Source organism: Chelonoidis abingdonii, chromosome 24, assembly GCF_003597395.2.
Source record: "Chelonoidis abingdonii isolate Lonesome George chromosome 24, CheloAbing_2.0, whole genome shotgun sequence".
NCBI classification, from domain to species: Eukaryota; Metazoa; Chordata; order Testudines; family Testudinidae; genus Chelonoidis; species Chelonoidis abingdonii.
Genome location: NC_133792.1, coordinates 18,348,907 through 18,363,786, shown reverse-complemented (window position 1 = coordinate 18,363,786; position 14,880 = coordinate 18,348,907). Strand labels below are relative to the sequence as shown.

Sequence of the window (14,880 nt, the reverse complement as noted above, 5' to 3'; positions counted from 1 at the left end):
CGAACAGTGCAAATGCTGAGCTCAGCAATCAGGACTCTGAATTTAAACAGGCCAAATCTACAGGCCTCCATTTTTCCACATGTGACTGACTACGTCTAAGGAAACGGACATGCCACCGTCGGTTGCATGCCAAAAGTGAGAGCTGGCTGACCGGTTTATGCAAGACATGATCAGTGGGGCAGACAAGCGAAGAACAGAAGCTGGTTGAGCCTGGCTGGAAATGAGACCTTATGGATCTCTGCTGCACCCAAGGTTTCACCGCAGGGGTGACCCAGGGCAACAGCACTGCCTGGTCATTAGGCAAATGGTCATTGGGCTAGTGAGTTACATAGCTCTCCGGGGCAGGGATTGCGTAAGTTACACAGGTCCTAGCGCAATGAGGGAGGTTCCTAGACGCTGCTGGAACCTCAGTAAGTAGTAATGTTACACAGCACAGCAGCCCCTGGCACTGCCTGCTTGCCCACCCTCCGCCAAGGCTGAATGCCGCTGCTGCAGCCACATCTGTAGCAACCAGCCAGCTGAGCTCAGCAGAGCAGACAACTGAGGGAGGCAGATGCAACGAGTTGTATTGATCTGGGTTTTTAATTTCATGCCACGATTGGCGCTGATCTTCCAACAGGTCCATCGATCCTGTTAGTTACAATTTGTAACGGGCCTGGTGATCATTGGCCTTATGTTACTGGGCCAGCACTCGCAGGGGTGTACATTGGGGCAGATCCAGACCAAATCCAGGCCAAATCCAGACAGCCAGATGCTTAGAACGGACCCCGAAATCTTTTTATTTACTTGTTATTATCGTTATTGTTGGTATTTCTGTATTATTTTCTCTGGAGTCTGGACCTTGACTATACCTTGAGCAAGAAATCTGGACCTTGACAAAAAAAGAATTGATTCCCCCTGGTGAGAATCCAGTCCTTCTCCTCCATAACCCAAAGAACCAGATTCCCACCCTCACCACACAGGGCCAAACATGCACACAGGAGCCAGACACACACACAACCAGATTTCCACCCCCGCAACCACACACAGGCCAGATTCCTGTCCCCAACACACACACACACAAAGCCAGATTTCTACCCCCGGCACACACATGCAACATACATACACCCCCTCTGAGCCAGATACAAACAGAGACCAGATTTTCACCTCAGAGACACACACACACTTCATCTTCAGCTGGTGTGAATCAGCTCTGCTCCACTGACTCCCATAAAGCTATGGGATTTTACACCAGCTGTGGATCTGGCCCAGGAGAAGAAGGAGCAAGCAATGACAGCATCTCAAAGCCTAATTTCCATTGGACCTGGCCTGCCACTACTAAGCAGCACCCGCTTCCAGCGGACCCCGAGTCTGCAACGCAGCCACAGCAGAAGGGAAATGAAGTTGCAAAGGTTATCGTTTGAATGTTTGACTGAGCATAAAAATCCAGCTCTGAAAACAAAAAAGGGAAAACAAGAATGAGAATCGGAAGGGGGGGGAGGTCGTAAATAGAATGACTCGCTCACCCACTACATGTATTTTCTGTTAACAAAAAACGACCACCCAACTAAACAAATTTACATTTTTAAGAGTTTCTATAAAAATAAATGCCAGCTCTGTTGTAAAAGTTTATCTGTCTCCGTGTGTGTATGAGAGAGAGAGCGAGCGTGTCTGACTCCAGTATATAGATGTCATTATTTTCATGCATCTGCCTCACCCAATTTTAGTTAGTTGCTTTCTGCACCATTTCATGCTCATTTCTGCTGCTGAGCTAGACAATTGCTTTATAACTCTAGGGTGCAATTTCACTGTCTGTGAGCCACACACACACACACACACACACAGGCAGGTTCTGGGCTGAGACAAAGCCACGGATAACCGTCGCCTTTACTATTCCCCCAGTGGTTTTCTTTTCTTTTCAGTAACTTTAAAAAACAGGGGACTTAAATTAAAATGCCGAGCCACCTATCTTAATTTATTATTTGAAAGAGATCATGGAGGGGGAGGATGGGGAATAGCTCTGGTGAGCTCCGTCTCTCTTTAGGAAGATGCGTTGGAAAGCAATCTTCTCTCACACTAGGTGCACTTGGAAGGGGAGAGGGAGAGAGAGAGACTTGCATGTTGCAGGCTGGAGGGCAAAAGCCCAGTGAATCACACCGGTGAATCACACTGGATTTTCATGATCAGTTGAAAGTCACACTTGAATAAGTGCAGGTCAAATGCAAGGGCTGGATTTCAGGTGCAGGCTCCAAGAGGCTTATTCAAGTGGCTGCAGTTTCACTGGGATCGGGATGGTTTGGATCGCAGGGTCCTCTGCAGCCCTTCGGGAGCCCTGTCTTTACCTCACCGTTAGCCCCTGTGCCTCCCAGCCCCCAGTCTTACAGGCACCAACATGTGTCTCTAAGGGACAATTCCTTCACCGTCAGGAATGATCACCACTGAACACAGCCCAAGGGGCTGATAATCATGCACAGTAGCGCCTGACTGTTCGCCAGCTCCCTTCGCCCCACACACAATGGCCAGTCGCCCACCAGAGGCATGAGATGCTGTTATCCGAGAGGCCACACGTGGCCCCTGCCACCTCCAGCTAAAAGAAGACCGGAGCTCAGCTTGAAGGAAGCACCTGCAGCTACCTGGCTCAAAGCGAGAAAGCCACTGCTCTAATAAAAATGGGGCAGGAGGGGAGTTCCATCTATGTTTGCCCCCACGTGCTATGACCTGTTTGCCAAGTGGGTCGCACAATATCTGGGGCAGAGGAGTAACAGGGACCAGCAGAAGATGGGCACCTCGACCCACAGCCTGCACAGGGGAGCAGGGGCAAGTTCGAGGAGCAGCTGGGACCAGAGGGAAGTAAGAAAGGCGCCTGCAGGAAATAGGTATGAGGAAGGGGAGAAAGCTTTTCACTGGAAACCTGAAACAAGGCCAGAGGAGATCAAGCTGGCTCAGTGCAATCATTTAAATGCAGAAGAATGAAGGGGTAAATAAAGCGCTGGGTGGGGCGTGAGGCTCTCCCTTAGCACACCCCTCTGTGGCAAGGGGAAGCCTTCACTTCCAGAAGCCACATGCCTGGCTGACAGGGGGATCTCCTCGGGCGCTCCCAGTACTGGGTTCTCAAAAGTGCAGCACCACGTGACCCAGCAAACTAAGGGCAATGAAAGGATCGGCCTCACCTTAGGGCTGCTACTTGAGATGGGAGCAAGGTCAGGAGGATGAAATGATGAGGCTGCTTTTTGCAGATCAAGCGTCCCCACCAGTGGGACACTCCTCCGCCCCATCCTGCTCTCTCTCACCTTGGCTCTGGCCCTTCTGGCCTCAAGTCTGCAGCTCTCCTGTAGAGCGAACGCTGCCGCCTGCCTTCTCCCGGGTACAAAGAAGTGCAGCCGCCTCACAGTCATTCCCAAGCAACTCCATTCCCTGCAGGATCCAGTCCAAAACTGCCTTCATTCACATCACATGGCTTTGCTCCTGTCTCTCACTCTTTTTAACCCCTTCTACACTTTCCACTCTCCTAAGGCCAGCCTGCCGTCTTTCGCTCTACACAGTCATCACTGCTGGTGTATGAGTCTTTTCCTTTGAACCCGTGCCAATGCGGAGCAGCCTCACCGTCTCTCTCTCTGTTTCAGATCTCACCTGGACATATATCTATTCCCTTACGCCAGCACCTTCCCATGGCTCACCCTCCTCTCACAAACCTCTGCAACTGTATCACATTGACTCTGGAATCCGTTGGTGGGACACACACCACCCATGACAAAACTGCATCGAAACAGCCCGCAGTTTACAGAAAAACTCTCCAGCACTAACCTTCAGCCAAATATGTAATTACAATAGGATGCTTCTGACTCAATGCTGAGAGCCTCAGAGCCGAAGCTAGACAACGTTCCTGGCAGCTCTGAATACAAAGGGATGTCTCTGAAAGCTGAGCGGAGCTGTAAACCTCCAAGGGCGGGGATGCGTTAGAGACTTTGGGTTAGTGTTCTCATCTCCCTTACGCCAGCCTTCCCCACCCCCGGTTTCTTTCTGTTTCATGAAAGTCTATAAACCCTGATAAAAAGCCCAGGCTCCACAAAGCGAAACGCCATGAAAAGTAACAACCAGATGGGAATCCTATTACCATTTTATTGGTCACAAATAGCTGCCCTGCACCTTTTATCTCTTTGCTCAGCAGCAATCACACACACGATTCAATACAAGGAAAAGGGTCAGGGTTCAGAGGAGACCCAAATCCAAATATGCCAACAATCAAGGAACCTGACCGCTAACTGTGATGGGAAATCCATCCAACAAACTTGATTCTGGCAGTTCCTTCTGGCAGCCCCAGCAAGCAAGTAATTAGCCAGAAAGGTCTCCAAAGCCACATTTTCTTCCACTTCAAGTTAAAAAGTGAGGTTGAGATCAGAAAAACCACTCCATTAACAAAAACCTGACACCTGGTAAACTGCACTTATCTTCTCCCCATGTATCTTCGGAGGCTTCCCTGCTCCATTAACTAACCAAAACAAGATTTTACTGCCCAGCAGCCTTGCAAATTTGTCAGGAACAATAGCTAGTTTCAGGATGGCCAATCCCAAACATTTAAAGATCATGAGTCAGGCCCCCCCAAAATCACGAGATTGGCTTAAAAATCGTGAGAATTTTATAAAATAATACAGTGGTTGGTTGTTTCCTTTGCCTTCTAGTTTTTGAGCCTTTCATTTTCATTCCTATTCATGTTTTCAAGTGTTTCTCTCCAGCCATAAGGAATAGAAACTTACGTTATTTTTTAAAGGAAAGCCAAGATTCTCACATAATCACTTGATCTCAGAGAGTGGGTGTGCAGGAAACTCAACTAATATCACGAGACTCACGATAAAATCATGAGAGTTGGCAGCACTGCCCGTCCACTCACCAAAATCTATACACCTTTCCCCACAGTGCAAAAAATACACTCGATTCTGATTTCAGTTTTACCAAATCCATTGACTTCCGAGAGATTACTCCTGGTTTACAGGAGTGGAAATGAGCTCAGAAATCAAGCCCAATGTGAGCAAAATGTTGATTCGGCATGGGGAGAGGCTAAAGGGTCTAGAACCTCAGTGTAAATTTGCCCTGTTTTGATGAGGCAAGCGCTGCATAGATCTTGCTCTGACTCCTCTGCACAGGGGAGAATTTCACTCATTGATTTCATTCTGCCCAGCTCAGTCTCCAGATCCAGACCCTTCTCCCAACAGTGACATGGAGCAGAAAGAACCCTGCTCTGTTTCCAAAAACCTGCCTGAGGTGCCAGGGGACGTGGCCAGAAAAATAACACCTGCTGCCAGTCATAACGAGAGCGTACTCAATGCAGATGCTGTTGTTGGGGAATCCAAACAGCCAAGATGTCCCCACACATACCCACGTCACAGGGACTCTGCCAAACTTAACACTTCGGTTTGGTTCTCCTCTCACTCACCACCGTGCTAAGTCAGAAGTGAGTCTATTGAAGTCAGTGGAGTCGCTGCCGCATGAAACGGGTATAAGTGCCAGGAATCGGGCCCAGCATGAACACGGAGCCCTCTCCAGAGTCTCCCATCCAAGTTTCTCAAAGCTCTTTACCAGCAGAAATTAATGTAGCTGAACAACGGTGGACACATCAGAGTCACCGGACCCATGCAGCAGAAGGTGATGCATAGGCCCCAATCCGGCATAGCACTAAAGTACACACTTAACTGGAGGGGCAGTGGGGCCTATACCTAGCGCACTAGATTGGGAGCTAACAGACCTGAGGTGAAATCCTGGCCCTCTTGCTGTCAATGAGAATTTTGCCAGTTACTTCAACAGGCCCAGGAATCCATCCCTGGGATCTAATCCCACCTCTGCCATTGAGTGGCTGTGGGACTTTGAGGAATCACTTCCCCTTTTTGTGCCTCTGTTTCCCCTCCTACCTTTTTTCTGTCTTGTGTATATTTAGGCTGTAGGCTTTTCGGGGCAAGGACTGTCTCTCACTATGTGTACATACAGCCCCTTGACAATGCAGCCCTGATCTCAGTTGGGGCCTCTAAAGCAGACACTACCGCAGGGGTCGGCAACCTTTCAGAAGTGCTGTGCTGAGTCGTCAGTTATTCACTCTGATTTAAGGTTTCGCGTGCCGGTAATACATTTTAAAGTTTTTAGAAGGTCTTTCTATAAGTCTATAATATAAACTAAAGTACTGTTGTATTTAAAGTAAATAAGGTTTTTAAAATGTTTAAGAAGCTTCATTTAAATTTAAATTAAAATGCAGAGCCCCCCAGACCAGTGGCCAGGACCTGGGCAGTGTGAGTGCCTGAAAATCAGCTCACGTGCCGCCTTCGGCATACGTGCCAGAGGTTGCCTACCTCTGCACTACTGTAAGATAAAGAATAGACGATACTAATAAATCATTTTAAGCAGGTGAGTAGTCCTATCTGAACTGGAATCACACTCCAGGTCTTTGGACTCCCAGTCCAAGGCCTTCCATAACTGCAAGACCATGTTTGTTTAACTCAACTTCAGATAAAACGAGGGGGTTCCAGCCAGAAGATCAGAAAATCCCTTGGCAATGTGTTCAAACCAGAGCACAAATAACTGACACCTTTTAGGGAAAATCCCTCTGCCCTAGCATGTCGGCTCAGCACATCCAGTACCTGCCCCCATCTTCTCTTCTAATGCCACTTCACTTTCTGTTGATCAGTTGCCAGGAGAGCTAGTCCAAATCCAGAATGTCCATTCCCCTGGGAATTCCGACATGTCAACATTTGTTTTAATTCCGACTCAGAACATTTTTTTAAAATGTCCCATGAAATGAAATTTTCTGAAATATTTCATTTTGGATCAATCCAAATGTTGCGTTTTGGTAAAGCATTTTGTTCCGGGTTTATTTTAAACGTTACATTAGCATTTGGAATAATACATTTTCAAACAAAAAGTCATTTCAAAATAAAAAATCAAAATGTTTTCTTTCTGAGGGGTCCCCCCTCCCCAAAAAAACCCGCAAACTTTGTCAAAAGAGACACATTCCAATGGAAAGTTTTGATCTGAACAAAGCGGCATTTTCTGATGGGAAAATGTTCCACTGGAAGATTTTCAAGCGGGTCTAGTTGCTGGCAAGCGAGGGAGAAGAGGAATAGTTTGCAGGGTTTTTTAAATTCTTATTTGTCTCTCCCGTCAACTGCTTTGCTCTGCCTTCGCGCTGAGCAGCCTTTGGAGAGAGGCAGCCTCTGGTCTCTTCTACTCTATCCTCCTTCCAGCCATCTCCTTTTCTTTGAGAAGTACGGGGGGCGGGGGGGGGAGGGGGGATAAAAGATCTTCCAAGAGGAAAAATGTCAGAAAGCTGCTTTTTGTGTGTGTGTGAAACATTCAGCGCTATCCCGTAGTCTAGTCTTTAAATGAAACAAAACACGGCAACTACTGACAAAAACAATTAAAATAAAACCATCCAGGCAGCTTCCTCATCGCTTTGTAGTTATGGAGAGGTTTAAAGCCCACCTGGGTCTTTTAGGAAACATTACGGAACCCTCTCCCTGGGCTGGATCCTGCGCTGACACGCAGCTTAGTTCTGCTAAGCGCCTTTTCATTGATAAAATTCCAGCCTTCAGAAAGGAAGGACAGACTAGTCATTAAAGAACTCAGGAGATCTGGGTTTAATTGCTGATTTGGCCTCAACCTCCCTGTAAAACCTTGGGCAAATTACTTCATTGCTCCGTGCCTCTGTTTCCCCAGCTCTAGAATTGGGATAACGATACTTCCTCCCCTCCCAGGGGGGCTCTGAAGATGTCTAGGAGATGCTCACATAGAATGGTGCTGAGGGCCATGGAAATGGATAGTAAGTCAGCTCATCACAAAGGACTGTCCCCTTCAATATACACTGCTTCCTTCAGCCTAGTTTTCAATGTACTGAGCCTTGCGCAGCCATTCTCTAGGAAGGGCAGTATGGTTTAGTGGCTAGGATATTAGACTGCAAGGGAATGGAGTTTGGGGATTAGCACAATTCCCTTCATCTGCAGGGCCCAGTGTTCAAATCCTGGTGCACGCCACCAGTGAAAAAGAATTGGATTTCTTGTCTGCATAACTGGAAATCACCATACAGATCAGCAATACCACTGGCAAGCCTGCATTCAGGAGGCACCATTGCTGGACTTCTCTGGGGTATTACAGCTCGGGGGGGAAGGTGCATTGGCAGAGCAGCTGGGAATCAGAAACGTTCAAGCCCTAACAAACGGTACCAAAAATGGGTAAAAGCCTTTATACCTGAAGGTGTGTTTGTCTGATAAACACCAGAGCTGCCCTGCCATAGAGACAAGCTACAAAAGTTTCCCAGAAAGGACTTCACAGCCTTACGCTAAGTTGTTGGCCATTGGAGTATCCAGCAGACCGACATCAGGCATGGGGTCAAGTGCGCTTTCGCCTTGTCTTAGTTTTTACCAAAACACCACCCACCTAGTAAATAAAGAGAAGTCCCTGAACCAAACCCTTCATGTTCCCAGTGTAAGGAACCACTCTTGGCTTCCAGGGCTTTGCCCAAGAATGTAACATGACCCTGACATTTGGATGACTCCAGAACTTCTGTGAACTCAGGTCTCGGGTGGGGAGGGGGAGGGGGTCGTGCCATCATCTGGAGCCAGAGGCCCTGCCCCGCTCCTGCAAGGAGATCAGCGCCAACACAGCTTTGTTTGTTTATTTTTGTTAACGGTGCCACGAAAAATTCAGATGGGTGGCAGAACCATGGCTGTGAGCACCCTGCCCCCTACCCAGGCCGTTCAACCGCAGCCCTCCACTCAGAGTATTTTTAAACCTTTTCTCAAAAAAACATTTATCTTTGCATTCAAAAGGTTGAGGGACAACGTTGTGGTATATTTCTCCAGCAAGATGTTTTGATTCTCTCTTGGTCTGTGAACAGGATGGAAATGCCAACAATAATATTTGCAATGAATAACTAAAATTCTGTGGATTTCTCTCTGTGTCTCTTTCTTTTAAATAAAATAAGAGAAGGGGAGATTCTGCTTTCTGTCATACCAGGGTAAATGTGGAGTCCACTGACCCTCAGGGAATTGATTCCACATGTATAGCAGAGATCTGAATCCAACGGAGGTGTCTTATAAACACGAAAACCCCTTTCCAACTTATTTTGCATACGTAAAGTCGGAAGGTCCGGTACTACATTAGATCCAAAGATATAAAAGCTGAACAGAAGAATTATTGTGCATATCTCAGTCCCCTGAGGACCTGATCCTGTGCACCTCAAGGAGATGAGATGCACCTTTATTTGTCCAGATCATTGGATTTCCTTTTATTTACAAGCACACTCAATGAAGACTCAATTGTCTCAAGATCTGGCAAAAAAAATATTTGTTAATAAAAACACATTCTGTCAAAAAATGGCCTTTTTCTCACCATCGAAAATTCTGCCAATTGTTTTTTACATTTTTCTCTGACAAAAACCTTTTTTTCATTTTGCAGAGGAAAGGCTTCCTCTTTTGCCCTCTTTTTTCTTTCCCCTCCTTTTTTTTCAGTGGCAAAATAGGGAAAAGGGGAAAAGGCGGAAAGTACCCCCAGGGAAAGGAGAAAACAAAAAACATTTAAAAAAAATGATTGTGTTCTAAATCCATCCTTTTCACAAACCTGAACATGAAAACAGCTTAGAAATTTTTAACCGTTTGGGGATTTCTCACCCACCCCCTCATTTTCCACCCAGCTGTAGGTCACATCACGTCTTCCAGCTCAGACACAGTGCATCGGGATACAGCTTGGGCCACAAACAGGAATTGTTCGGATGTGTCTCCTCCGTGACGCCTTTTATTCACATAACGAAATTCGCCACAGAATTCTGCCCAATGACCAGTCTCGGATGGTGACCAGGCCCCACTTAACAGGGATATAAGCAAGTCAAGATGAAGGTGCCAAGGCAGTCCAGAAGTTTACATGCTTGGTGGCCTTTAACCAATCTGGATAGTTTCTTATTCTCCCCAGCACTTTGTTCTCTACCACATTCCTATCCTTCAAAATAAAACCCTGATTTTTTTTTTGGTAACCCTGCCTGACACTATTGCTTATTTTGATTCTACAGTTTCTTGGACAGCCAATATTAAAGCCACGTCCTGAGCAACTGCAACTGTCCCTGGTTGAACAGGAGGTCAGACTAGATGATCATATTGGTCCCTTCTGACCTATGAGTCTATGAGCTCCAATGGGAAGACGGACTTTATGAACATGGAGACCAAATGAACTGAGCCACTCTGCGACCTCTGGTTGGGAAACAGACCTTGGATTCAACAAAAGACTCCGATTTAACTGTTTCTTTCCTCCAAGAGCCTGATGCTCAAGTGTGATTTTCCTAAATGCACCTGTTCTGCAAAACCAGGTACAGCTAACTAGTCACTGAAGATTTTTTTTTCTATCTATCCATGAATCTATGAAAATAAAAGCAGGTACAAAAGTTATTGGTTTGTAATGTTCAGACATAGACCAAGCAAACAAAAACAGAGATTAGTTTCACATCTGTATTTCTCTTATCAAACTCTGTCTTGGTATTTATAAAGTCCTAGTTCAGCCTAGTGCCAGAGCATAACCCAACTAACACAAAGCATATCATCAGCCTGAATGTCTGTAATCTCGTCCCACCAGCCTGTGCTGAGAGCATGCGCGATAACATCTTCTTGTTTTTCTCCTTCTGAGGAGCCAGCACAGCATGGCTGATGTAAAAGGGTGAGTCCAAAATAAGAAGGTCCCTGGCCATTTCATATCTTGTAGAAGGGAAACCTACAGCCCATTACAAAGAAGGCCCGTGTGCACCAAGAGTTATTTGGGAGTTTCACTCTGGAGAATTGTCCACTCTAGTGTCCCTGAGCAGCATAGCCATCTTGGAAAGGCAGTCACGGGAAGGGAGGCAGATACTGAGATATTAGGAGTACTGAGATACTAGTCATTGAAAGGCTTTTGGAGGGCAAGTTCAGGGCCTGGTATTAGCTGGGGAACAGTGCAGGGTAGAGCATTAAAGGGGGGCGTTCTCAGAACCCCACGGTGGTTAGAAGATGTACTGGCACACAGTGCGCTAACTGGCTTTTCTTCATGGCATTCACTGGTACGCAGATAGGTACACTAGATTATAATCTTTAATGGGCCCAGCTCTGCCCTCATTTACACCGGTGACATCAGTGGTGTTAGCCGAACGTCACTGAGGGCAGAACGTGGCCAGAAATCTTTACTTATTGATCCTCTTTAGGCCAAATTGAACCCCAAGGAGTCTTCAGTGGGACTGCATAGTACCCAAGGCCTGATTCTGGCCCTCTACCAGTATGTGTTCTCTGTGATCATCCAACTAAGAGCCCTACACCTTGCAAGGAATACAGGAACTGCACAAACTTTTTTTTCCCGTAATTGACCCTCTGATTACAACTGCCAGCTTCCCCCGCTGTCTCTCTAATATTTCCAAAACAATCCCATGCTCAACAAAGTCACTTCTCCCTGTTCCTTACCAATCAGACTCCACAGAGCTGAAGACGACCCCTGTCCCAGCGAGACATTCTGATTTTGCTGGGAAGGACTCAGACAATATTCCAAGGGATTTCTCTCTTTCTTGAGCTCTGCGTCTGCCCTCTCTGACTAAACATGAACCCTCATCTCCCCAGTCTGAGCCTAGTACCCTACACACAAACCAAACTTTCACAAAGGTGGAAAATGCCCCTGGGTAAAGTCTGGGAATTGTTCATACCCACAAGTCATTAACTAACACTGAGCTCCCAGTTCAAAGTGCTCCTGAAAGTGGACGAATCTCTAAGCTAATGGGTTTGGCTAGCATTGTGGATCTCCTCTGAATGCTTCACTAGACAGACAAGATCCTGACGGGCTGAAGTGTGTGTTGCAAATTTCTATAGCAGAGAACCAGGCCCTGCCTCCACCATTTATAAATGAGTTTATAAATCAGCTTTATTTTTCACTTGCATCAGGGTCAAAATCCATCAGCCTGGTCTCACATGTTCCCCACTCCCCACCCCCCTACTTAAGATCAAATTTCTAATAGCGCTACATTTTGTTTAGGGCATATAACGCCCGGCTATCAAAATATCTCAGGTACTATAGAAAAACACAAGTATCGATTTAGGAAGTCAGTAGAGGTTTTTCTTTGTCTTCGATGCGAGCACCTAAGTGGCTCCCAACATGAAGTGTAAATAACATACAAAGCTGCAAATAAAATTAAGGCATTTGTTGGGAGAAGGCAAAGAGACAGCATCACAGCACTCGGCAGAACATGCTTTTTTAATGGTTTCAGATGCTTTGGTTTGAGCCACCCAAAATAGCGGTAATAAAAAACTAAATCTGTTTGATTGAAAATAAAAGATGTTATGGGTGTCAAGCTGCAGAGAGGATATTTCCACTTGGAACAGCCACTTGGGCACTTCAAGGGCATTTTTATCGCCCATCAAAATCAATTGCATGTGGCAATAAAACCACAATGATTTTTAGGACCATATCAGGTCCAAAGGACCCGACATAGAGCGCAGGGGCTGAGGCTGCTCCAGCTGAATGACCGCTGGTGCATGGGCGAATGGAAGGCACTGGTTTTGTTGTTGTTTATTCTGCCATAAAAAAAGAAGTTCATGTTAATTAAAACGGTGACTCTTTAAAAGGATCCGTGCGCTGATATGAACCAAGAGAACTCCGAGTTCAGGGCAGCACCTTGCTCTGCATCATGCTACGGTGCTGTAGCTCATGTCATATGTGTGACCAGCCCTAGTATCCTACTAATACAACCTGGGGGTAAAAAGATGAGATGGAATTTGGGCCCGATCTTGTGCCCACTGATACATCATCAGGAGTTTTGCCATTGAGCTCAGCGAGAGCAGAATTGGGCCCATGGTCTGACCTGTGAATTCCCTGTTTCTGTAGCTAAGAGTTATTCTCCCAGAGGAGTTTGATATAACTTTTTTTTTTTTAAATGCTGGCCTGTAGAATAAGTGCAAAGCCACAGCACTCTTCTGAAATAGAGACAGGAGGAAGCTTTTACTCTTACAAGCCAAGACTTGACTCCCTGGCTGAAACGCTGGCAAAATCCAGTTGGAAATAAATTTAAAACACAATAAAACAAAACCAATGAACCATCAGGTGTGATGCATTTTTTTCTGGAAAAAGAAGGACGACGCAACTGAAATACATCTTTTGGATCAGCACTTGACTGTCAATGTATAACAGGCAGGCACCTTTAACCCCAGCAATTACATTTATCTGTGCCAGCCTGCACACAGCAAATGCCTAGGGAGGAAGGAGAGGAGAGGGGTGGAATAGAAAAAAAAAGGATGAAACAAACAAGTAAATAAAGGAAAAAAAGACTTTGCAACATGTCGAACAGGGCTCCAGAAATAAAACAGAGCATTAGCTCAGAGCAAGGCAGAGCCACAGCCTGTTGTGCAAAACAAAACAAACCAGTGTCTGGAGTGGGGGGGTGCCCTCAAAATAGCACTGAGCACCCAGTTTTCACTCCAAACCTGCTTTTTCTTTTAAAACGGACAAGGCTGGAGGGGTTGGTTCCTATGCCCCAAACCTGTGATCGGAGTTTTGGGAACCGCTTTTAAGGCAAACTTTAGTTGTTGTTCTGCTCTGGCTGCACCTTCGCTGGTCCCGCGTTTGAAAATAGCGCTTGCGACTGTCACTTGCCTTCGCAGATCTCTCGATCTCTCTCGCATTTTGCTCCCTAAAAAATGTCTCCAGATTGTCCCATCTTCCCTCTCTTCCTCGCCCCCCCCCCCGGCCCCACGCCAGCAATGCCAATCCCGTGCCATCTCCCAAACACTCCGGACACGAAGCCACACGCATTTCCAACCCTGGTGACAGCACTTTTTAAAACCAAACAAATAACATAAATCAACTCCCCCTTCCTGAGCAGTAGCTTAATCTGTGGTTTCCATCTGCAAAACACAATGAGGCTCGCTCGACACGTTGTCTTACCCAGAAAAGGCAGGGGAGGGGAGAAGGGCTAGAGGGGAAAACAACCAGACACTCATCTACTAAAATTGTTCCTTGCAAAAAGGGACAAACCAACCGAACAAGGATCGAGGCTTCCCAGGGCAGTCGGCGAAACTGACAACAACTCTCCACGCTGCAGCGGTCACCCCAAATGCCTCCCCTTCTCATGCATTAAAGAAGCTTGCTCCAGCCAGCCTGCCTCCCTGCAATCGCGTATGGAAAAGGGGGCATGGGGGGTCCCGGGTCAAACGATCAGCGCTGCAATAAAGCCACTTTTTTCATACCCCCCCTCCACTTCTCCGATCGTCTCTCCTGTCCTCCCCCCCCCCCAAACCCCTGGCGATCTGGAGCATTTCAAGCCGAACACATTGCGCCGTGTGGCAAAGAAGAAGCCTTTGCAACAAACTCACCCAGTGGCAGGAAATGTTTGGTGTCCATATCGGGTGTTTAACTCATGCCAAAACGATTTGTGAAGATCGGTGGAGGCAAAACACGCGCGCGCGCAGAAATCAAAGCAAAAGAGGGGAAAAAACCGGGGGAGGTGAGAGGGGCAGGCCAAAAACAAAACAAAAATCAAAGCCTGCAGCTTGGCCTTGATTTGAAAAGCAGCAGCAGCAGCAGAAGGCAGCCCGCACGGGAGCGGGTGGGATAGGAAATCCAGTCCCCGTGTGTGTAAGCCCAAGGCAGGGGGAGTTGTTTCAAACTCACCCAACACTGTAACTAAAGTACTTGTGTCTCTGTGTCTCTCTATTCCAACTACAGGAGCTGCAATGCAAAGGGGACCCCGCCAAGGGGGAGCGGGAGGGCCAACCTGATAGCAGCGACGGCGCTGCCAGCTGGGAGTCTGCAACAGACCAGTTTTAAGGGTTGGCGGCTGTGCGCTTCAATCCTCAACTCGTTTTCTGGAGGGCGGGGTGGGGGCTTTCAGAGGGGGCTGCTCGAGGATCAGAAGAACCGCCGTAAATT

General features: G+C 46.9%; 1 protein-coding gene across 2 annotated transcripts in view; it reads right to left on the bottom strand.

The window, feature by feature from the left end:
* The window catches only part of RXRA (retinoid X receptor alpha), a 228,971-nt gene extending 214,327 nt beyond the window's left edge, over window positions 1-14,644 (bottom strand). For both annotated transcript variants that reach the window (XM_032767609.2, XM_032767610.2), the window contains exon 1: window positions 14,325-14,644. In XM_032767609.2, the coding sequence (XP_032623500.1) occupies window positions 14,325-14,352 (28 nt within the window). In that variant the 5' untranslated portion in view covers window positions 14,353-14,644. The remainder of the gene's footprint in view (window positions 1-14,324) is intronic.
* Window positions 14,645-14,880: the final 236 nt, after the last annotated feature.